The sequence below is a fragment of the Plectropomus leopardus genome, chromosome 3 (assembly GCF_026936395.1).
Source record: "Plectropomus leopardus strain MGB_pleo_1.0 chromosome 3, ASM2693639v1, whole genome shotgun sequence".
Taxonomy (NCBI): Eukaryota; Metazoa; Chordata; class Actinopteri; order Perciformes; family Serranidae; genus Plectropomus; species Plectropomus leopardus.
This window is the reverse complement of record NC_142178.1, coordinates 26,011,250-26,035,274: the sequence shown is the minus strand read 5'-3', so window position 1 is coordinate 26,035,274 and position 24,025 is coordinate 26,011,250. Positions and strand designations below refer to the sequence as shown.

Below are 24,025 nucleotides of genomic sequence, written 5' to 3'. Positions count from 1 at the left end.
CAAACACACAAATGAGTTTCACTATTAGAGATCCAATGTGTACGATTCAAGGGGATATATTGGCAGAAATGGAATATAATGTAAGTAGGTTTCCTTTAGCATAAATCACCTAAAAAATAAGAACTACTGTGTTTTTGTCACCTTAGAATAGACAGTTTGTATCTACATAGAGAGCGGGTCAACACTGATGGAGACCGTTATGTTCCACCTCCAATCAGAACGGAAAAACCAAACACTGGCTCTAGATCGGCCCATTCCCATTTTAGCAGCCCCTCTGCAGCAACCGACTTTTTAGCATGAAACTGCTTTATTCAGTGTTTTCACCGGTTTAAATTGTTTTGGAGAGGAAGAGACCTCTTCAGACAATTTGGCTTATGGTGAAAAACTCCTAAACGTCTGGACTGGTAATAAGGTGAGCACATATTAGCAGGTGTTAGGTTAGTGGCTCATCTGCAACATGCCAAACAGCGTAGGAGAAACACTAGTTTGTAATGTCAGATGGCTTTATTCTGTGTTTTAATCACCTGGTCCACTTATTTTGGCGAGGAAGAGACTAATGTAGAGAGTTCGGCTCCCACTTAAAAGATCTTGAACAATAAACACTAACTGGGAGAAGTTTTAGCTGGTTGTAATGGGCAATCCTCACCACTATGTGCCACTAAATCCCCCTAAATCTTACACATGGTTCCTCAAAATATACTAAAAAATAACTGAATGTGATTTGTGGATGGGATCCTCACTGGTAGCTGCTGTATGGATGGGGCACGAATGAGTATTTTATCCATCATCCCTCTGAGTAGGGCCACCAGATACATCACACAGTTGGTCAGGATAGTGTAGGCAGCCATGTTGAACCTCTGCAACTCCTCCACCAGCAAGGCATTAATGGCTTCATAGTCCCTCCTGGCTGGACCGGGCGGGTCTTCTGACACCAGTGAAGGAGAGGAAGAAGTGGTGGATGACGAGGATGAGGATGAAAAAGAAGAGGAACGCTCCAGGCGGCTGCAGTAATCCAGCAATTTGTCATAACGCTTCTGGATAAGCTTCTGTGGGGCTGTGAACATGCCTTGCAGGGAGGAGAGCGGGGCGAGGACCAGGCGCTCCATGCTGTCTTTCTGGAGCAAGAAGTCAATGAAGCGACAGAAGATGAATATCCAGCACTAGTCTGCCCATTTTCATTCGGTTCTCTCTGTTATATATTCTGTACATGCAAACAGGCATTTCTAAATGCGTTTTTATATGATTTTAAAAAAAATGTCTTGTTTTCAGAAAACAGCAGCACTTTTAATTCACAACAATTTTTCTCCAAGAGGAGACAGTAAAGTACATCTCAACATTAGCATTGAAAAATAACAACAGAGCTGCTCCAGCTTGATTTGCATGCAGACAAACAAGAGGAAGTGATGTTATTCGGCTTACAGTAAGACTTAACAGACTTCATCTATCCTAGTGTTCAGCATGTAATGGGAAATACTTTACATAAAGCAAAGAGAAACGCTTATTTGGTAAAACATATTCTCTTTACTAAAAGCATATATCAGTTACAGCTGTCATGTTTTCATTATAGCAAACACAATTGTTCCCTTTTCACGCAGAATAAGTCTGTTCCTTTTCTTCTTAAGCGTAAACGTGCCTTTGTGTCTACACCTATTTTGTAAAGCTTATTACCGACTTCGGTTTAAGGCGCTGCTAAACTGCTGCGGTGAAGTGAGCTGCTGCACAAAGAGTCTTATTCAAAGGTGTAGTTATCTCAGAGTTGGCCACAGTGCAATCCGCAGAGAGAAGAGGGCAGGAAAGGAAGGTTGCAGAGTTACTGAGGGACCTAGTAGGAAGGTTAGAGGCATAGAAGAAGAGGATTAATATAATGGACAGAAGACAGGTAGCTGTGGGCAAAGTGACAGATGACTCACAGTTGGAGGGTGAATGGGAGGCCACATACGAACAGGAAAGCAAGGCAAGGACAGACAAAAACCAGAAGATTCAGGGAGGAAAGGAAAAAGCTTGCTAATAAAGTAAATTATGCCCTGAATAAAACCTATGCATTATACAAATACTCACAAAGTGCTTATAGGGGTCATTTCCATTTTTGTGCGACAAGCCATTTGTGTGTGTTTTGTTTGAATCCTTGATGATGTCCTCCATGTCTTGGACGTTCTGAACAGCTACAGACACCATCTCCTGCAGAACAGACACCAAGACAAAATGTCTCAATAAGTTATCGTAATATTTTAAAAAATCTTACACGTTGTTGTAAATACACTCTGATATATACGTACCTGAGTGTGCTGCAGGTAACACTGAACGTTCTTGACCAGCTGTCTCACAGCCTTCTCCAGACTCCTGAACAGCTTCTCCTCTCTGTCAAATACTTCATCTCTCACCTACAGACACAAAAGTTTAAATATGTTGCCGAAATAGTAGAAAAATACCAAATATGCCTCACCTTACTACTTACAAATGCATAAAAGCAGCCTTTTGAAGACCAATAATGTATATTTAGGCCAGAAACATTTTTTTTGTTCACACTTAAAAGGTCCAGCGTGTAGGATTTAGGGATATATTGGCAGAAATGAAATAAAATATATCAATAGTTTTCTTTAGTGCATATCACCTAAAAATAACAATCATTGTGTTTTCATTACCTTAGAATGAGCGGTTTATATTTGCATAGGGATCGGGTCATCATGTCTCTACAGTAGTCCAGAACAGACACAGCAAACACTGGGGACATTCATATTTTTACGGCGGTGTGTATAGCATAAAGCTGGTAGCCCTTCTGCAATGAGCACATCCCATAAACACAGATTTTTTTTAACGCGAAACTGCTTTATTTATTATATTATATTATTTATGTTTTTACCGGTTTAGATAATTGGGGCTGTTTGTTTGGGAGAGGAGGAAGCCTCTGCGGATAATTCGGCTCCTGGTATGAGCCTCCTGAACAATGAACCCTAAGGGGAGAAGTTTGCAAGCTGCAATCCTCACCACTACATCCCCCTAAACTTTACACGCTGTTCCTTTAAAGTTTCAAGGGGTGGGGGACCTTTTTCCAATCGAGGGCCATTTCGATTTTTATTAAGTCCTCTGAGGGCCATACTAAATTTATGAACACATATGATGCAACAATTATAGATTTTGATCGTTATCAAGGTTTCACAATTATTTTAACTAAATTACATTCCTTCACAAACTCCTTCTGTATGAGGTTTCAGCTTCTTAGTTATTATTTCACTCACCACAAAATAGCCCTCCTAACTTTGTCGGTCAGTCTGTGGTCTTGTGAAAGCTGATTATTGGGCACCCCAACTTCGAGGAAGAGCGTTCATTTTTATCAAAACGCATTTGTCCTTTAAATTCGTCCAGTTTAGCATGTTTCGAGCTGTAATGGCGCTTGAAACTGGCCTTTTTCATCACTGCCGGCGCCACAAACGAGGCAAAGTGTCTTGCCTTTTACATCAACAAAGAAATAATTGTGTTTCATTTCAGCATCCACCTTCCTTTTCTTGGCACTCACAATGACGCGTATCACTTATCAATCAATCCTCAATGTTATTGCGCGATGGTGCGTAACCTCACATGTTGTGTTCACTGACCCTGAACCTGACTCGGATATGCATAGCCGCCAATGTTATCTCAGAAAAGTAATCGACTGGTGAAGGGATGACGTATTTTTGTAGGCCAACCAGGAAGTTAGCATCACACTGGTTCCCTCGTCCAAAACCTTATAGGATTTTTGATTACGACCAAAAATAAGCTCTGTGACGAACACATGCTTATGAGACTTAAACGTTTTAATCAGCATGATAATCTTCACAGATGAAAGATAAATGAAATCGCCAGAAGTAAAAAGCTATTGTTAGGCTATACACAAACTACATCGCGGTCGCACAGCTTAAACATCACAATTACAAACACTGCAAAAACACATAAATACACATTTGAAAAGTATTATAAACTGGTAAATCTACAAGTTTGAGCATGACTGTTGCTGTAAAGCTGAAAATGCGGCGAGTGGCTTTAATGAGTTTCTGTGTTCAGTGTGATGACGTCTAACGTCCCCGACAAACACTGTAGTCCGATTTAGCCACTCGATAGCAACCACTTTTTTTAAGACAAGTAAAACCCTAAAAGTTAAAAAATCTGGTTTATATGGATGTATATTATGTTGCAGAATAAAACGTGTAAATATCTTTGTCCTATGTTAACCACAGACCTTATTTAAGGCATTTTACTGAAAACCCATTCAAAAAACCCATAGACTTTAAGACGAGGGAACCAGAAGGCAAAAAGGCTAACGGACTTCTGCATTTTTGGAGTCATTACTTCACCACTCTATTACATTTTTCCCTGAGTTTATATTTATTTTTAGAGTTGCGTGGCAGGCCAGATTGGTCTCGTGGGCTGTACACGGCCTGTAGGCCAGAGGTTCCCCACCCCAGCTTTAAACCGTCACATCAACAAACCTCATAACTTTTGTTCTTTCCATCATGTTTTACCTGTGGCTCTACTCCAGTGAGGATCTTGAGATAGCCAGCAAACCTGTCACCTTTCTTCCGGATAGAGTGGATGTTGAACTTGTTAAGTTTGCCCCTAAGCGTGCCTTCATCTTCCAACCTCTTATACTTCATAACTGAGAATAAAAAGGAAACAAATTTGAAAGAAGGGATAATCATTTACAATGAACCAGATGCCAATGATAAAACATCCTTGTATGAGAGAGTGTGAGTGATCTCTCACCTATATCCTTGCGTCTCTTGAACTCATTGATGTTAACATTGATAATCCTGGCGGCGGTGTACGCCTCCTGCAGCGGCTGATAGTCAGGGTGGTCTTCAGGTGTGGCATGCCACAGCTCCCGGAGCAGCAGCGGGTACTTCATAATCCTCTGGACCGGTTTGATGATCAATGAACCCATGTCCAGCAAGTTGGGTTTCCCTCTGTGCAAATAAATAAACAGTAAAAACGTGTTGATATAAACTGTTATGGACTACAGGACAAAAATTTCGAAAAGAAAACAATGGATTATGTGAGAAACTTAACCAAAACTGATAACACATTAATCAAGATATATTTTAAATGGCAACACCAATTTTTCATAAAAAGGTACTTACTCTTGGTCGTAGATTTTCCTGTAATTAAAAAGACAAAGAAACCACCAAGATTAAACACCATACATTATAACACTTAAAATATCAAGGAAGTTATAAATAAATTAGTGACTTACTTCAGGGCTAATACACACGTTGTGAAATGTTGCTTTATTTCTTCCTCTTTCTCGTAGGATTTGAGCGACATGTTGGCATCATCATGATGGTAACAGTAAATCTTGTAAACATCTTCTAAAGCTGCCTTCGCCTGGATGAATATTTCTCCTTCAGATAAAAAAAATGAGAGATAAGATCTTTTGCCAAGTATTAACCAGAGAATTAAAAGTCAACAATTATTTAAATCAGGGTGGAGTCATAATATCATTACCAATGACAACTGCCTCTGGGTCAGGGTCAGCCATGGCTGCATGCAGTCTGTGAAGGAGCGCTGCAGAAACCTCACACACTGTCTCCATGTTGGTAAACATCCTGTCCACATCCACAACCTAACAGAAGATAAGGAAGTAAAATGTTGAGTGCAAAGAGATAATCGAAATCAGCTTGTGGTAGATTTTCTCTCAAAACATCAATTACCAGAATATTCGCTGTATAAATAAGCTATTATATAAATTAATTGCCCCTTTACCCTGATTATTTCACTACAAAATTGACCCTCACAATGTTATCACGTGAAGCATTACTGTTAGTTTGGTTTATTGTCAGAAAAAGGTCAGAGTTAGGATTATTTTTGCTTGATATGTAGGCTACTAAATAGGCAAGTGACATTGCTGAGCTCAACTTTTTCTCATCAGGCTGCTAGTTGAGTATTGACATTGGACGTTACAATTTAATTTTTATTTTAAGAAATTGTTATTTTAAAAAGAATCAATGATTCTCTATTTTAAAGAACTATTTTAACTGTTGTCACATGGATAGATGTTAAAGTAAGACCACAGTTAGCCTGCAGGAGACTCCACTGTGGATCCTGAAAAGTATCTACCTGCAGATTTCGCAGAGGCTGGACGACTTCTCTGATGCATAGCTCCAGGTCAGTGAGGTAGTCCTTTTCAGTCTGCACAAGCTCTTGAATGACCTTTGCCCTGCGGTTCATCTTCCTCAAACGGATCTCCTCTGGGTCCAGTGCTGGGGAGGGGGGTGTGGACAAGTCGTGTGGTGTCATTTTCTCTGAGAAAAGATGAGATAAAATTATTATTAAAAAAAAACCAAAAACAGTCTGATGAACTGAAGTAATAACAACTTCTGGCTGAGTCACACAGGTCATACAAGGATATAGAAAGTTGTGAGTGCACAGGCATAGATTTTATTTATGGTGACTTTGTGATGTTCTGATGAAATGCCTGTGATTAGACTGCATTCTGATTTCTCCACAAGGACAAGACGTTTGTCTCTGCTGCGATGCAATTTGACATTTACTTCACCAATCACAGGGGTTAATCTGAGCATTTCTATTTCAGTATGCGAGTGTTAATCGTGCATATAGACGTAGTGGTGTGTTTTCCCAGACTAAGAATATGTTCTGTACTGTCACTAAACACTCATATCAGCCATATAGGCCTATGTCTGTTTCAGTGCATATGTTCCCCACCCTGTTGCTCAGATTCATCCCATGGTCAATGCTCAAAGGCAATCTCCTATAAGATGAAGCAATGACGCACAGTTGAAGCAGGAAGGAGGATATTTCCACCATAAATTGATGCAGACAGGGGACAAATTGGTGCATGAAAATTCCCAAGAATGAAGGAAATTAAGTGTTTGACACTCAAATTTCTTGAGGGAGCACCTTCAGATCCCCAGCTTAATGTGTATCCCCCCCAAATGTTGAGAAAAATCTACGACCTTGTGTGAGTGCACTTGCTTTTTGCTGTAAATCTGCAATTTCACCCCAAAACGTTTGTGTTTGCCAACATTCTAAGCCATCTGTGTGCATTTTCTAGAAATGCTGGTAAACACCGTGCCCCTGTGGGCCGTGCACGCTTGGAAAAACCTACATCTCTCTTTAACTCATCCGCTTGACGCCTGAGCAGCCATCAGTATTTCACGGTGATATAATTATTTTGACTCGAGCGCCAAAAGGCCTCACTTAACATGCCAGTCAGGCTCACTTCTCTTTTTTTTATTGCTCTGCTGCCTAATCAGTCTGCGGCTGCTCTGTGCTTTGCATGGCAGGCAGGAGTGTCTGTTTAGGGAAGAGGGATGCTTCCTTGCTGCCTAATCAACACCACACACCACTTCCTTCTCTGGAGGAGGGGGGGGGGGGCAATGAAGAGAAAGTGAGAGAGGTGGAGGAGGAGGGGGGAGGGAGACAGAGGGCTGCAAGGCTCGTGTCAGGTTACAGAACTAATCGTGCCGCTGATGTAATGCTCCGTCGTGCTCAGGCATTCCATCTGCTCAGACTGGGAGTGTGTGTGGGGGGAGTGCCACACAATAATGAACACACACCAACCTACGCAAGGTCACACACACACACACAGATTCACATGGGAATACGTACACACAGTCATGCATGCACACACAAACAAATTTACTACAGCCTCCTGAGCGTACTCATTTTTAACACATGCACACACACAGTAAACTTGCATTTGATCGGACTGTAAGAAGTTCAACTTAGTGTACGTGACCTTTTTCACAGTGTACTGACTTGCACCTAAGGCACCATTTACAAAAGAATTATATTAAAATAAATTATATTATACATATTAACTATCCAGGTCATAATTTGTGCAGTCACACCCTTTGTATTCTCACCTGGTATCTGATGTGTTCTTATTTCTGTGATTCTGGGTTTATGACCAGAGCCTTTTGCCCATTGAAGGGTGTTTTTTGGGGGGAGTTTTTTCTTATCCACTGTGACAGTCCAAGGACAGAGGGATGTTGTGTGTTGCAAAGCTCTCTGAGGCAAATTGTGAATTGTGATTTCATTAAAAAAATGAACTGAATTGAATCTCATGTTTTGCAAATGATAAGAAAAGCAGGCAAGATAGTGAGAATGTTGTTCTATCAAAGAAAACAAGTAGGGCAGGTGTAGGGACATCATTCCTCTTTCCTACATTTCCTTATCAGTTCATTTAAAAAAGGGGGGGGTGCAACAGAAATTACAAGTTTCAAATGCTGTAAATGAAACTGCAGCGTCGCTGTGAGAGGAGGTTACAGTGTCTGAACCTGGGTAAAATGGCTCATGTGTCTCTGGCCAGTGAACTACTTTCTCATGAATGCAAACACTGTACAGATTGTACTGTAATCACACCTGACTGACTCCAGCAGAGATCTGATCACAGTCTGCTTGCAACACTGCATACAGTTACCCCTTATGTTTTGCTTTTTTCACTGAGATGCAAAATAAAATGAACACCTACAGAGGAAAATCATTACTGTCTAAAAATCTCAATAAAAACTGAGCAAACTAAACTTCACAAGGGTAATATTATCATTTGAAGAAACATATTTTTGTGTCCTCTCCTTGTATTTTGATAAGGATCACTTGTTGTTAAAGTCCCGGTTTAAATGTATTCGCCTGTTGTTAAGAACTTGAATCAGTTGAAGCTCCTTCAACCCTTAATGTCCTCTGAATGATTGCCATAAATGTAACAGGTGAAATTCACAAAGATATTAAAAGCATGTTTGGTAAACTCATTGTACATGGCATGACATTAAACTGAACTGTGCAGTTATAACCCTTTTTCTTTAAGCAGTTATTAATTAATATAGGCAAGGACTTCAAGGGATGATGCAGAGGACATGTCCCTTTTAATATTTAGAACATTTGCATTTGTCTCCCACAATAAAAAAGTAAAGGCAGCAGTGTAATTTTACTCAATTAAAGATCTTTATATTGTATATTGATACAGAAACAAAATTACCAGAATGGAAAAAAATTAAGTGAGAGGGTTTTTTAGTGTATTTTCTGTCTGAGGAACCCCAACCCCTCTGTTTCATATGCACCCGTTGCAGTTTTTAAACAATAGCTGTGCCCTTCTTAATTTCCTTGTCAATGCCCGATAACACTATAAGATATAATCAAAGTCTGTTCTCAGAGTCTGATGAAACGTTGGAATAAATTCCTGTTTAATATATTTCCACCTTTTATGGCACAAAAACATTTCCTATAATTACAGGAGTGTCAGAGAAACTCTTTCACCAGTGAAAATGTTGTGTAAAAGAGGTCTCACATCTACATTTCAACAGTATTATAAAGTGTCATATGTCTACGTGGGCTTTTAGTGTAAAAAGAGAGCCCAGAATCAGTGAAAACCTCCACCCGTGAGAAAAGTTCCCCTCATGACAGATCAGGTGAGAATTCCTGGTGGCTCATTGCACAGAAGTGTATTCTATGAACACAAAAAATCATGAAGATCCACTTAAAAGCACTTTGAATTCTGTTGTCAAAACTGGCCTTGACATATTCCCCACACTGACGCATCCACAATGTTACAAAAAAATGTACTGCAGCCTATGAAGACTGAGCAGCAGCTTTCAACCTGTGCTGACTTCTCCTTTTTGCCGGGCATTATGTTTGTTAAGTATGGTTGCCGGCACAGGAGTTCCCATGAAAGTGGATACAGGGCTTTTCACCGTTCAGACCACTGAAAGCGATCCAACAGACGGCCCCAGAACAGAATACAAGGCATGGTGTATCACGTGTCACCAGTAAGAAAAACATTGCATCGCACAAGGGGATTTTATCATGGAGAATATACTTTGAATAAAGAATACTGAAAAAGCCTGATAACGTCTACACGGAAAGGATCTGTTTCTCACTTAAAGGAAAGTTTGATATCTATCTTACTGAGTTTGTTACAAAGCACCAGTGTCTAATTGGGAAAAAAGCCATATAATACCAAAAGTACACACACACACACACACACACACACACACACACACACACACACACACACACAGAGAATAACAAGATAAACCAATACAAACCACATCAAAGTAATCTTTTCTCTGCACGTTTTGTGGGTAAATACTTATGAATATTAAGTTAATTAGTGTCCCTTTATGTGAGTTTTGCGCTGGTAAATCATTGCCTTTAACTGAGTTCCTGTGAATACTTAGACATATTGATGTCATGTTGCCATGGTTCTGTGGCTTGAGCAACCTGTCTGACAAGCAGATGAGAACTGGCTGACGAGCAGCGACTCACATGTTTCCTCTTTTAGTGAAGTCATCGTTCTGTCAATATTTGCAATGGTAATACCACTGTAAATATGTAATGCTTCTAGTCAGGTGTGAGGCTAAAGTCAAACAGGGCGGGTGACCGGTTTACTGAAAACACCCCAGTGTTTTTTTGACAACCATGCCTGCTTTTATGCAGGTGGGTCAAGAAAACAGAAAGTGCAAAGGAGTAGAGAGTGTCTCTATTTCAGGTAAACAGAGCAGATGCTGATAAGGCAAGTGTGTGTGTGTGTGTGTGTGTGTGTGTGTGTGTGTATGTTTGTGTGAGAGAGAAAGCTATCTTATCATTCAAAACACCAAGTGTGAAGTGGGTTATACTTTGCTATTTTAAACAAGGTGCCACTTGTGATGTGATGTGTTCACCGGAAAAGGAAATCCAGGAACAAGTGGCACAGGAAAACCTACATACTTTCACTTATCTTTAATAGTGACCCAGTACTGACACGGTGATGTCAGTCATTTTGCCTGAAGTGCAGCATTCCCAGCCACTGACTGCACTTTCACGACAGGTGAAGCCAGTTTTTCAGACACAGCATGCGGACATCATGTGTGTTGTGTCAGCAGTTGTGATGAGGCAACATACAGCTGGACTAACCATTTCTTTTTTTCTTTATCGCAACTCATTCTAATCTCCGGCTAGTTCTCACTTTCCAGGTCAAACTATGCATATTATATACAAACCAAATTGCAAGACCAATTGTCTGAGATGTTTTGAAACTCTTTCGCTCGGCTTGGTAATTTAAAAAAATCATCTGTACGTCCCTGTTCACACGTCACTGATGTCTCGGTCTTGTTTACCAGCTGGTCTGGAACACTTCTAAAGCCACTCCTCTGTGCCTGAGTTTGGAGCACAGTTTGCATATGTGGCTTTATCCCTGTGGGAGTATCTCCTGCTTAACACATAGTAACACAACAGGCGCCCGGTAGCCAGAGATATAAGGCAGAGCGCACTCAAGTGTGTGTGCGTTGAATTTTTGCCCCCAAGCCATACATTCTGCTCTTACACTGAACATATATTTATTTTAAAGTTCTCCTCAACAATTTTTAAATATAAAGAGTTTAAAGACTTGGCTCACGTGTGTATAGATTGTTGCCATAGTTTTGACCCCTGGGGAGGTCATTATTTGGTGTACCTTTCAGTTTGGCGCTGTACTCCGTCTTGTCAGACTGACTCCTCCTCACCAGCGTCCCCAGGTTGATGTCACCTTTGGCCGTGTCCTCAGCCACGATGGTGTCTGTCTTTCTCCTCTCCAGGTAACGCAGGAACACAGGCCGGTTTCTCCTCTTTATCGCTTTGTCCTTCTCCTTTTCCTTCTCCTTCTCACCCCCTTTGGCCTCGTTGGGATCCATGGCGAGGCCGTCAGCTGCCTGTCAGAGCAGTCAAGGAGAAAAGAAGGGGAAGAGAGAAGGACAGGAAGAGGGAGAGAGAAGAGAGAGAGAGAGCCTGGGAATTGCAACAGGTGCAGTGCTCAGTGTGCACTGCCTGTCAGCTCTGCACAGGTAATCTAGCTCCTCCCCAGGTCAACCTGTCATGAGAGCTATGTGGCCACACCTCTCTCCTGCTGTGCTATGCTTCAGAGCATTACATCCATCCAGGGAAGAAGAAGGTCTGAGGACAGATCAACGACCACCAGCTAAAGTCTGCTCTTTGCTTTTACTAAAACTAAATGACCTAAACATAAAAATAAAAAGTAAGACCCTACAGAGACACAATGAGCCAGCTCTTGACAAGGAAGCATTTATGTAAATGGCTTGGGTGATGTGAATCACACCTGGCAATGCAGAGAGCTTAGTATTTACATAATGAATAAGTGAATTCAAAATCAAGTTAGTTGGACATTTTTTGTCTGCACTGTGCTCTTTAACTGTGGGGGAAAAGCAAACCTTTTAACACGTGGAGCCGTGAGCAGCTGAGCTAAATACAGTCAATGGATTGAACAAGAATAAATGAAATGAATAAAAGAGAATCCACATGCACAGTAACTGTTGCCAGAACAACTTCACTGTACTAATATTGTTATAGCTTTATGTCACAATTATACTTCAGCAAAAGTGCAAAGGTAGATTATACAAGGACATAACCATAGACTGTATAAATAGTGAAAGTATATGCCGAGACGTCAATTTTTGGTTTGTGGACTACCGTTTTGAAGCCTCAAGTTCAGTATTTCTGCCATTGCTATTTTGGTGTTCATATTTGGACGAGAGGTTGGAGCTTTGGAGGAGCGAGGGGTGGATCTGACTCATAGACTATGGCAAAGCCTCACAGACAGCCTGCCACTCAAGTGCTCCTGCTTCTAAATATGCACAATTTTAGCCCTTAATAAAATGTAAACAGGTCAGTTATGAAAAAAATTTAACTTCCATACAGTTGCCACTGGCGATGAAATGAAAATGCTGGGCATATTAACGTGGGGGGCTATGGGGATTTACTCTGTTCTGAAGCAGGCCTCAAGTGGCCATTTGATAAACTGCAGTTTTTGGCACTTGGGCATTGGCTTCATTTTTTTTCTCAGAGTTTCCCTCTGAGGTTTCCGCTTGATAGTAACACATTACAAGTAACGCATATAGGAAAAATTTACATACACATACTCCTAATCATTACTATGTTTCTCTTCACTGCATTTGGCATCTATAACTTCGCTGAAACAAGTTTGCTCTAAATGGGATCAAGTGCTGTTTTTTTTTTCATTATTCTGCACTGGCCGCACACCCTAAATATATTAAAATGGAAAGTAACTTAAATTCTCATATTTTCATATTATTATATGCAATATGTTTCTAAGTTTTTGTTTCCCTTTACAAAATGTATTTTTTTTGAGTCACAACCATAAATTGACACGTAGAAAATATCCGATCTGGTTAGACAGGTAATTCATCATCACACATGCTGCCACGATGATTTCTGGTCATAGCAACCAGATACTACGTTCTTCGCCAGAACAATGAATGGATGCATTTCCTCCCTATTGAACCACAGGCGATGACCTCACCTATTGTGTTTTCAGATCACTGTGTGCTCGTAACACACCTGTTTGACTTCCATTAGACTAGCTGCACACATATGGCTTCTGACTATATGTCAGCTGGTCACCAACATTTAAGTATCTCACATTCATCATCGTCACTAAGAAAAACTCAAGAATAAAACTATATAACATTAATTTATTCTGTGTTAAACAAGCACAGTAAAATGGTATGTTAGCAGTGTTATGTAACCAAGTAGACTTGGTAAACCAGGCTGAACTATCACATACTCTATACAAACATTCAAGTGAGTAAACAGTGTTATCTCTTGTGCGCTGTCAGCGAGGTGATATTAACTGTTTTGGCCCAGAGGAGCTCTTGTGACATTGTTTCACTAAGAGTGTGGTTTTTCTTGACCGGCCTTAAGACGGAAGTATACTCAGACAGACACCCAACAAAAACATCAGGCAGTAAAATAAAGTCATTAAACTTAAGCCAATGCCCACAGAATCAAACTCTGCTTTTAGTTAGGACAAAAATTCACAAATATTTTAAACAATTTTCATCTTTATTGTCTTAATTCATTGTGCTGTCTTCAGAATGTCAGAAAAATACCCATTAAAATCTCCAAGAGCAGCAAATCCTCAAATCGGGGAAGCCCAAACCAAAGAAAAGTTGACATTTTTGCTCTATAGTTGACTTAAATCATTAATTGAGTTGTTATTAATTAATTTTATTAATCAGCTAATAGATTTTTTTTTTTGTTTCCACTTGTTTTAACTGTACGTTAGATGACAAACTTTAAAACAGAGTCTATATTATGCACTTAGTATAAATTATATTAATCAAACTGGAGGAAATTGTCATTATTTAAAGCTTCAATTTGAAAATGATTATGACGACCTATACGTATTTTAGCCAACAATCAAAAGTAATTATATTGTAGTGCTACAATAAACAAGAGCTCAAGTTTGTTTGGTGAGACAATAGAATAACAAAGAAAGCTTATTTTATCACCAGCAGCAGGCAGGAGAAGTAGCTGCAGGAGCCAGCTGGGTGAGTGAATAGGGAAAAGGGAAAATAAAAACACACTCATGCCTGAAACTGTCTTTTACAGCCACAGAGTTTTACTGTTGGCCACTTGGGCACCATCACTGGAGGAGTTATAGTTGAGTGCTTTGCTTATGGACATAGAAATTAAAAAGAAGCGACTGTCTTCTCATTTGGCTCCAAATTTTGGATAGAACTGATCAAATTAACATTTTTAACCGCCTGTGGACCTTCCATTATCACACCTCCCTTCATCATGTCAAGGCACAGCACTTTGACCTTCACCACTATTGTCCTCCTTACAGGTTTATAGCATGGAATATTTTCTTGTCAACCACAGCCAGATTGGTTGAACTGTCCTGTTTGCTTAAACACATAAAACTGATAGGTGCTCGGCATAATCAAAGCTCTTTGGCAACAGTATCAAAGGCAAGAATCCATTTTTAAGATTTTAATAAAGCAACTATTTATGGCTGCAGAGATGTAAGTAACTTGTTTGAACAGGGACCAACCTATTCAGCAGTAAAAGAGACACATCAAGGTCGCTGGGGTGGGTGTTTGTTTAAGACACAATGGATACATATGAACTTTGATCTCATGATGTATTGTGGAGATTACCACTAGCAAATCCATTAACTTCACGTCATAAAAACAAAAGCAGGGGGCCATTAAAGCAAAAGTGACAGGGGCGCTTATGGTTGCTCTCAAAGTTGCACAGAAAATAAAGGAGACCAGTTATCAGTACACTCAGTTATTGAACATGGGAGAACACACTGTAAAAAATAGGTGTGTTATAGCCTCATGCTAGTGACAAAAGGTCTACAAACACGAACTCTTCTTCTACCAGAAGTAACTAGTAACATTATAACTACAACTATCTGTTAGCTGTGTGATGAAAACAGCTTAAAAGATCAAAAAACAAAAAAAGAAAAGAAAAGAAGTTCAGAAAAAGAAAAGAAAACGAGTCATCCAAGATTAACGTTTCTCTCTCTCTTCATGTCAGCCATGCATCAGTAATTAAATAAATTACTAGACTATTGTGACTTATCTAGCAAATCTGTCTGTCTCTCTCTCTGTGTGCATGTGTTCTGAGATGGACATAAGTGCATCAAAAAGTAAAAGTAAAAAGTAACATGCAAAAGACTGGTTTCAGAAAACATTTTTGATTATTTATGTCAAATGTCATTTGATATTTGAGAATACAAAAATATAGGCTTACTCTAGAAAATCTAATTTTAGGCATGTGTCTGACCTTGAGCCCCTTTTTCCACAGTTTAAACTGGGGATCAAAATATTTTTGTCTTATTTAAGAATAAAATGACATATTAAATAATGTATTTCAAGTATTTCATAAACACAAATACAAGCTCAGAGTAGATTTTGTTATAGCATAAGTTACTTTTTTTCCTTTCCAGCAAAATACAAATGATAAAATACTCAAAAGTAATTAAAAGGTTATTTTTATAGTATTAATTGAAATATTGTCCATCTCTGTGCTGTTCGTGGGATTGGCTAGGTGGCAGTAAAATGAAGCTACTTCACTTCACATGGACCACAAGCATGCAATAGAAGAATTTTGAAGTTAATGTGGAAAGAATATTTACTTCCGGTTGCAACGATTTTTATTTTCAAAATAAAATGTAATAGTGGCAAACAAGCGCCTATGCTGTTACAATAATCGAAATTATGGAAAAACATCCGTGTTAAAACGTGCCAAATTTGACTTGGTGGATGCAATGATCCTTTTTCTAGGCCAGTAACAGCAATGGATTTTTGCACACCAGATACTAGCATTTAACCATGCATTTTATGTTTAATTTAGCATTAAACTACCATCACAATTTTAATATTAACTAATATCAAAATATAACAGATTAATTGCTATCATTCAGATTATGGCTTTCCAGTAACTTTCTTTAATCTTATTTAATACTACTAATTAAATTCAAACATATTTTTAGCCATAGGCCCATTTGTTATTCATTAGTTCTTGTCATAATCTCAGTCTGGACTTTTAATGCTTTTATTTTGAAAGCCCCCGACAGAAAGCTGTAGTATCACTCTGGTGAACTTTACATTTCTGGATGTTGCGAAGGTGGAAAACGGGAAGCAGTAACCAAGAGGAGAGGAAGAAGAGCTGAGTATAATGAGACCGCTGCTGCTGCGCTCCTCGCTCGGCTGCCTGGCGACACTTTTCGGCTCATTTTCCGCCTCCGGAAACAAACTGGTGACACAAGCAGCAGCGGGTCCTCATCTGCTTTATTTCAGAAAAATGCATTATCAAACGGAAGAGCGAGGACATCCCCATTCTCCTGACTACCGGATATATTTTAGTAAGTTCATCAGAGCCACCACGAGAGCAACCATGCGTGTCTCTTGTATATCATAACACTGTGGCGGTTTAGCACGAGGGTCCGGTGTTGGACAGGTAACCACAGGTCGACCTCCACGTCAAAGTAAACGTTTGACCTTTGAGTAACGAGTGCGAGGTTTTCTTAACATGTGGCGCCTTACAACTTTAGATTTAAAGGGAAAACCCCACAAGTGTCAACGCCCAAAATCATGTAAGATTAAATAGTTCATAAGCAGAAACCAAGACAAATGTTTGACTGTAAATTCCATAACAGATCCATGTTAAATTATCACACGGATTTACTTCCTGTTTGGGTAGTCACGTGGACTATAGCTACACACACACAAAAACTAACCACATCAAATGAATTAAAACTTATGAAATTGTTATTTTTCTTAAATCTTACTCAACTATTTTAATAATTATGTGACACAATATTAGTGTTAAAACTTACTGTTTCTAATCTGGGTAATGTGACTATTTTGATTATGACTGCATCTGCTTTCATACAGATTTTGATATAAACAAGGAAAAACGTTAGGAGTAGTGTAAATGATGATGTCCAGGTTACTGGTAAACAATAAATCAACACTGAGTTTATTTTAGAGCTGCAATGATTAATTGATTGGTCGTCAACTATTAAATTAAGAAAAATTAAGACAAAATTCTTTGATCTCAGCTTTTTAAAGGTGAATATTTTCTGGTTTCTTTGCTTTGCTAAGATCATAAAGACATCTTGGGCTTTGGAAAATACTGGTTGAACATTTTACTCTATTTTCTGACACTTTGTAAGAGTAATCATTTGAAGAAACTAATTGAGATTAATTGACAAAGGAAAAAAAATGTTCAATGCAGCCCCAGTTTATTTATAATCTAATGAGCCCCTATGTTGAGGATACAAGTTGCAACTGGCTGCAACATTATATGTAACCCACCATGAACTGAATCTTAACTCAAGGTCCACTTGACAGCTTTTTCCTGAGCTTTTCAATCAGTTTGCTTCGTTGTCATGGAGATGGTTGGATATCTGTATCAGTCTTAGCTATCAAACTGACAACTGAGTAGACTCTGTAGGGGACTGTTTGATGCAACTGAAAGCCTTAAAAAAAGCCTATCAGTAGACTGAGTTACTTTGCTGTCAAACAATAATTCCCGGGTCGCTTATATAAAATATTGAAGTCTTACAAAAATGAAAGGACAGGTTTAAAATGACACATTTGGTGGACAGACAAAAAATAATAATTACTGTATGGGCTTCATGTGCACTTAAAACAAAATTAAAAGTTGTCTGGCATTAAAATATTAGTTCTCTCTGCTGTTAAGGTTTGCAGGGTTTTTTGTTGTATGTAATTCATGGTCTTCCTGGATTTCATCGTTATTTATATATATTCAGGTTTTTTTTTACTCAACTTTTTTTCTTAGAAACCTCTGAAGGAAAATACATCTCACCATTCCATGACATCCCACTTACAGCGGAGACAGAACAGGTAACTCTGTGATAAATGCTGCAGAAAGTTCATGAATACGTTGGGCTCTTGAATTGTTTAAGATATTATAACCACTGATTTTTTTAATTTTTTTTCAACAGGACAACAATGTGCCAGCTAAAAAGTCCAAGAAGAATGAAAGTGAGGTACTATTAAATGCAAATATTTTGTCAGTTTTATCTCCTGAAATCATTTCCCCCAGTAATGCATTAGGCTTTTCTGATGTTTTTTAGGTCCTCTTTAACATGATAGTGGAGGTTCCTCGATGGTCGAATGCTAAAATGGAGGTAAGACGGCTTTAGATACATTTCCTCGCATTTTTTAAACAATGCATTTGATTAACAGCTACTATTCATTTTGGGCCCTGTAGGCCCGATCAGTATCCCTGCCATGAATACATCCATATACCTTCATAATGCCCTCATTTTCCAGATTGCAACAAAGGAACCGCTGAACCCGATCAAACAAGATGTAAAGAAAGGAAAGCTCCGGTACGTTGCCAACGTCTTTCCTCATAAAGGTTACATTTGGAATTATGGGGCACTTCCACAGGTGAGCACAGAAACAAAAAAGTTTTCTTTTTTAAAATTTAGTCGGGTAGTTTGTTGAAATGTTGACATGTTCTTCAACTTTTCTTTTGAAAAGACATGGGAGGACCCAAACCACACAGACAGCGAAACAAAGTGTTGTGGTGATAATGATCCCATTGACGTTTGTGAGATCGGCACCCAGGTAAGACTGCTTTACGTGTTTCTATGAATTATATTACAGGATGTTTTTTTTCCCTCTTTATGTAAAAGTACAACTTTATCTTGTGTACGATTTACTTACCTGTGTGCTGGCCTGGCCTTCAGGTGTGCTCTCCAGGTCAGGTGATCCAAGTAAAAGTGCTCGGCATCTTGGCCATGATCGACGAAGGCGAAATGGACTGGAAGGTCATCGCTATCAATGCTGAGGACCCAGATGCCAAACACATGAATAGTAGGTGTTTTTTCACAGATCATGACAGTCGTGGACCAAAAACTATCATACAATGATCCAGTCTCTACCCTGAAGAGAAAAAAAAGAAAAGAAATTTAGTTCAGGAATTCTGGCATCATCATAAATCAAGGAAATAAGGATTTCATTTGAAATGTGCAAAACAAGACAATCAAATACAAATTGCTTTTGTTAAGATACAAGTGTCCAACTGCATATAAAACATTCAGGCCTGTGTCCACATAGAGTTTTTCTCTTAGCATCGTTTTTCAGTTGTTCCTCCTGTGGCCTGTGGCCTCACTGCCGTTCCTTTAGCTAATGTATGATGGTGTGGTACTGTCAGAAACTATCACAACAAGACAGGAAAACGTGGCAGCAGATCAGCCAGACACTAAATCTTGCTGATGAATGTAGTGCTTTTATCACCATACATGTTGTTAGCATGCTGTTAACTGTGTTGCAACCCTCTGTTAAATTTGTGTTACGTTACCTACCGAGCTTAAGTTCGTGTCAACATATTGTTGTCAAGGAAACAAACCTACACTGAGCAAGTCTTTAAAAAAGCATGGGAAGCGCCTTTTTTTTATAAAGCACTCCCCAACATACCACCACCCCTTTTCTGCTGAAGAAAAACGCTATGTGAACACCCGCCTGACCTAGAGGAACCATGCTGTGTTTTTATTGTCAGCATGGTTTTGTTTACATTCAACATACTTCAAAACATTGTGTGTATCATAAAAACTTAACAACGCTTCTTCTTTTTCCAACCAATGCATCATTTGCAGAACTTGTTTCTGAATACTTTTATGCCTTCATTGTTAAGAATACAGCTGCAACCTTTTCCAAATATAGTATTAATGTGGCATTGCTACAGTTTATGAGCCATTATAAATTGATAAGCTCTTTTATTTATTTGTATTCTCTAAATATTTCCTAAATACTTAATGGTATTTAACACTCATTTTTGCCTTGAGCTATATTTCATGTGTAAATGCAGAACAGAGTCATATCTGATGATTAAGGTGCTTTAACTTACTCTGTCTGTGTTTTTCTCAGGCATAGAGGATGTCCGAAAGAGCCGGCCTGGTCATTTAGAGGCCACAGTCGACTGGTTTAGGAAGTATAAGGTGCCTGATGGAAAGCCTGAGAACCAATTTGGATTCAATGGACAATTCAAAGACAAGGTACTGAGACCTTTGTAAACCAAACGCAGTACATAGATAAGACATAACAATTTGTGCACTAGGAGTTTAAGTCTATTGTTATCTCGGTGGATATAACTGAATGTGCTCAGCTGTACTGCTCCCTAAGGAATCTAAATGATGTGAGTTTCTCTGATGTTCTTGGTCCTTTTTGTAGGACTTTGCAGTTGAGATCATTAAGTCCACCCATGAGCACTGGAGGGCACTAGTGCAAAAGCAGGCGAACAGCAGAGGGATTGAATGGTAAACCCCTGCAGTGTGTGTGTGTGTGTACACTGTAAATTCTGATTAGTAACCTTACTTAGAAAAAGCATGCAAACCGATTGCCTCAAAAAACTAACACTGCAAGTACTTATTGTTGCACTAACAAATGCATTTTAGTGCAGTACTTACACTAGAGTTTTTGTTACTAAAAGAACAGTATGAAGTACTTGTAAATTTACTTTTTGACTTAGTATAGACTACTTAGAATTACTATTTAAGATCAGTAATTGTAAGTGAAGTATACTGAGGCAAACTGATTGCTTCAAAAAAACAAGTAAGTGGTACTTACTTACTTACATACTGCAAACATCCATTACATACATATGAAAAACAGGTTGCATTCTCCTAAGATAATCCCACACACTCCAGGTTTTTGTGATTGTAACAACTGTAAACTCAGCTGATCCCTGTCAATGCTGCACATTCTTGCCATTTTTAGAAGCAACAGGCTGACAAGTGCAAAGTGGCTTCAATCTGTAAGCGTAACAATATAAATGAGTAATGTCTCTGGCAATGAACCTCACATATGTATAATGAACATTTACTGGCAGTGTCTATATGTAACTGGCTGTTGAAACTTTAGGCTGACAATTTGAATGCCTGAATTAAATTTACATAACAAAAAGCAAATTATTCCACTGTCAATAACAGGTGAGATCTAATGCCAAATGTCATCACTCATATACACATACACATCCTAACTCCACAGAAGATTTTTAAGAGTTTGCAGTTTTGGTGGGAGTTCGCATATGACAGGCCAAACAAGAGGCAAAATGCCCAAGATAGGTTCTTGAGCTCTGACATTACAATACCTGCCACAATGATGATGGCTGTAGCCACTGGGTCAAGGTGGAGAAGATTTGGAGAGGCATCTCTCCCTGATGACAGTCAGGACCCAAACAGATACCTGGGCCCAGGCCTCATCACTGTAAGAATCCTGCATAAAATCAAACACAAACAACATTAAAACGGGGAAATGTTGATAGGTGTGATCAATTTGTACCATGTTATCTGTCTCTGGGTCAACAGTTTGCTGTCTGGTTCAACTTGGCACAGGTGAAAGTGCCTTGAAGCTAGGAAGCCAGCCACAGAGCTCCACGGCTGCTTCGTCAGCAAGCTAAACTAATATAGATGCACATACACTAAATACACATACATACACTCACTCAACTGTCATGGTTAGCATGCAGTCCATGCCCATCTTTGTACTGAACTCAGAGATACAGTATGATTGGCATTAGTCTTTATATCTGACTCTCACTATCACACTGGCAAATACAAAGCAAATTCCTCCAAAACTCTTCATGCTCCTTCAAGATGAAAATAGGAGAACTTACGAAGCAGGTCTTGTAGAAGTTTCTGTGGTCATCATCAAGTAGAGCAGGGAGGCCTCAGAGTACAAGGGTGTGAATGACTGTCTCATCTGGTTTCTAGAAGTGAACAATAGAGGATTAACACAACACAACATTCAGAATTTACAGTACAAACATTTTTGTCAAAGTGAGAATGGAACAAGTGTCCTCACAAAGTTTGTTTGACGGTGCAGCAAACAGTTACTGATTGGAGAAGTGATTTTTAAGATACAACCTTTTCTTATTCCATCTTATTCTCCCTCATCACTGTTGTTGCAAAAAAAAAACCAAAACATTATTACCACGATAATAATACAAGAAGCCTGTGACTCAATATGCTGCACAAACTCAGACAACGAGTCTCCAACACATCCTTTCTTGGACTTAAAGATTGAGACAAGGCATCACAAAAGTCCCTCTGCACCTGTTGAACTCTGCCTATTAAATAGGCTTAAGCAAGTTATATAAAGTTTAACCAAAAGAATTTCAACAAAATCTTATTTTAAATATTAGTTTCTATAGAAAACAGATAGAAATATGGACAATTAATAAATTCATTATCCAAATGAATGAAATGTAATTTTTAACTCCAATATTATAACTTTTTTAAAATTGTCTATGTGTGGTAAATACTGCTGTGGTTACAGGCCCAAGCATAAAATGTGTAACCAGCCACTGGATTGTGTTTGCTGTGTCAAAACTGGCTGCAACATTTCAAGTTTGCAACTATCAGCTTTTGTTTCCACAGTTAAAATAGGTTTTCAGGCAACCCCTGGACTGTGGTGGGGAAGCCAGTCTCCAATGTCATTACCAAAACATTCCTGAACAAGCTCTGCATGCACCTAAAATACTGTGCAGTGCCTGTTAGCAAGCTAGCTAGCACAAGTTCTAGCAAGTCAGCTAACTTGCTAACAGGCACTGTTAGCGCTAGCTAGCGCTTAGCATACGTTAGCGAACCTTAGCTAATATCGGTAGCTGTCAGAAACACATGCTCACAAACAATTATTGTTTGATAACTTACCTTGTTATTTTTTAAAAGCAAATGGTCTGGCTTTCTTTCCTCTGTCTCCTCGTGGGCGCCAATACACCCGCTAATAATGCCATGTGGATTTGAACTTAAGCTACTGCGCATGCTCAGACCTCAGCCTCTTCTTATTTAGACCATGGATGTGTTGGAGTGAGTTAGATGTTTATGGCAGACTTTGGAGCCACTAGGTGGTTTAAGTTAGCTTCACTCTGAACAATAAGTAATATGTGTTTTTTTTTCCTCTGCAATTAAGTGTTACTTGATTAAAAAGCAGTAAGAAGTGCATTTTGTTGATTACCGAGTAAAGTAACTAATTTATGCAACTCAGGGCAGCTATTACATTTTACTGTGTACATATTATACAGGAGGCTATGTAAGAACAATTATCACAACTGACTTTTCTCTTTTTGATCAGTAAAAATATCTCCTGCTGTGAGAGCCCTTTCAAATGCAGCGCAGAGGAGGCCAGAGACGTGGTGAAATCGGTGAGGATGTCCATATGCTGTTGTTTCACAGTGATAACATAAAGAGCTGTCGAGGACATAGGTTTGGTAATTGTCATGTATGTTTTACACCCCAGGCTCCTGCATTTGGCAGTGCACATCCAGTCTCTCCAGAGGGTAAGTAAATAATAACTGACTTGCAATAAATGTTGTTTATTTGAGGTATTAAATGTGTCAGCACTGACATATTTATGTGATTTTAAATCTTCTCTCACACAGTGAACAAGTGGCATTTTGTCTGAAGCCCTGAAGACATATTTGGAAATCAGCAAAACATCTTAACATCGTATGATGCAGCTGCATCTGGATTTTTTTTGTTAAGGACTCATTCTCAGCTGTATAAAGTGCCATCTATGTTTATAATCCATTAATTTGCTGGAAAAATAAAGATTCTAATACAAAGTACCTTAAAAATATGAGATTGTGCAGATCTGTACTGTTGTATGAGATGTGATTTGAGTGTCATGTCTTACATGGGATTGATTTATAATCATTTAGAGATCAATCACAAAAATAATTGGTCTGCTTTCTATTAAACTGTAAATGATTTTCTGTA

General features: G+C 38.9%; 2 protein-coding genes across 2 annotated transcripts in view; one reads left to right on the top strand and one right to left on the bottom strand.

Moving 5' to 3' along the window:
* Nucleotides 1-19,106, bottom strand: part of arhgef38 (Rho guanine nucleotide exchange factor 38) — a 24,249-nt gene extending 5,143 nt beyond the window's left edge. Inside the window, exons 1-11 of the mRNA XM_042485390.2 lie at nt 18,975-19,106; nt 11,420-11,654; nt 6,088-6,272; nt 5,476-5,593; nt 5,225-5,372; nt 5,112-5,129; nt 4,738-4,937; nt 4,497-4,630; nt 2,277-2,381; nt 2,059-2,178; nt 741-1,115 (exon numbers count right to left, since the gene is read on the bottom strand). Of these exons, the coding sequence (XP_042341324.1) occupies nt 741-1,115; nt 2,059-2,178; nt 2,277-2,381; nt 4,497-4,630; nt 4,738-4,937; nt 5,112-5,129; nt 5,225-5,372; nt 5,476-5,593; nt 6,088-6,272; nt 11,420-11,636 (1,620 nt within the window). The 5' untranslated portion in view covers nt 11,637-11,654; nt 18,975-19,106. The remainder of the gene's footprint in view (nt 1-740; nt 1,116-2,058; nt 2,179-2,276; nt 2,382-4,496; nt 4,631-4,737; nt 4,938-5,111; nt 5,130-5,224; nt 5,373-5,475; nt 5,594-6,087; nt 6,273-11,419; nt 11,655-18,974) is intronic.
* On the top strand, nt 16,383-24,025 carry ppa2 (inorganic pyrophosphatase 2). Its single transcript, XM_042485391.2, has 12 exons — nt 16,383-16,636; nt 18,079-18,143; nt 18,245-18,289; nt 18,377-18,430; nt 18,576-18,695; nt 18,789-18,875; nt 18,998-19,124; nt 20,178-20,305; nt 20,481-20,566; nt 23,382-23,451; nt 23,547-23,586; nt 23,689-24,025. The coding sequence occupies exons 1-12, from the start codon at nt 16,450-16,452 to the stop codon at nt 23,709-23,711; spliced, it is 1,032 nt and encodes a 343-aa protein (XP_042341325.2). The 5' UTR covers nt 16,383-16,449; the 3' UTR covers nt 23,712-24,025.

What these genes read in the sequence shown, in the direction of transcription:
- ppa2 (XM_042485391.2), top strand. Translation starts at nt 16,450, where the DNA reads ATGAGACCGCTGCTGCTGCGCTCCTCGCTCGGCTGCCTGGCGACACTT. An exon ending in TTACAGCGGAGACAGAACAG is followed by an intron (nt 18,144 to 18,244) that starts GTAACTCTGTGA and finishes TTTTTTCAACAG; the next exon opens with GACAACAATGTGCCAGCTAA. An exon ending in ACATCCAGTCTCTCCAGAGG is followed by an intron (nt 23,587 to 23,688) that starts GTAAGTAAATAA and finishes TCTCTCACACAG; the next exon opens with TGAACAAGTGGCATTTTGTC.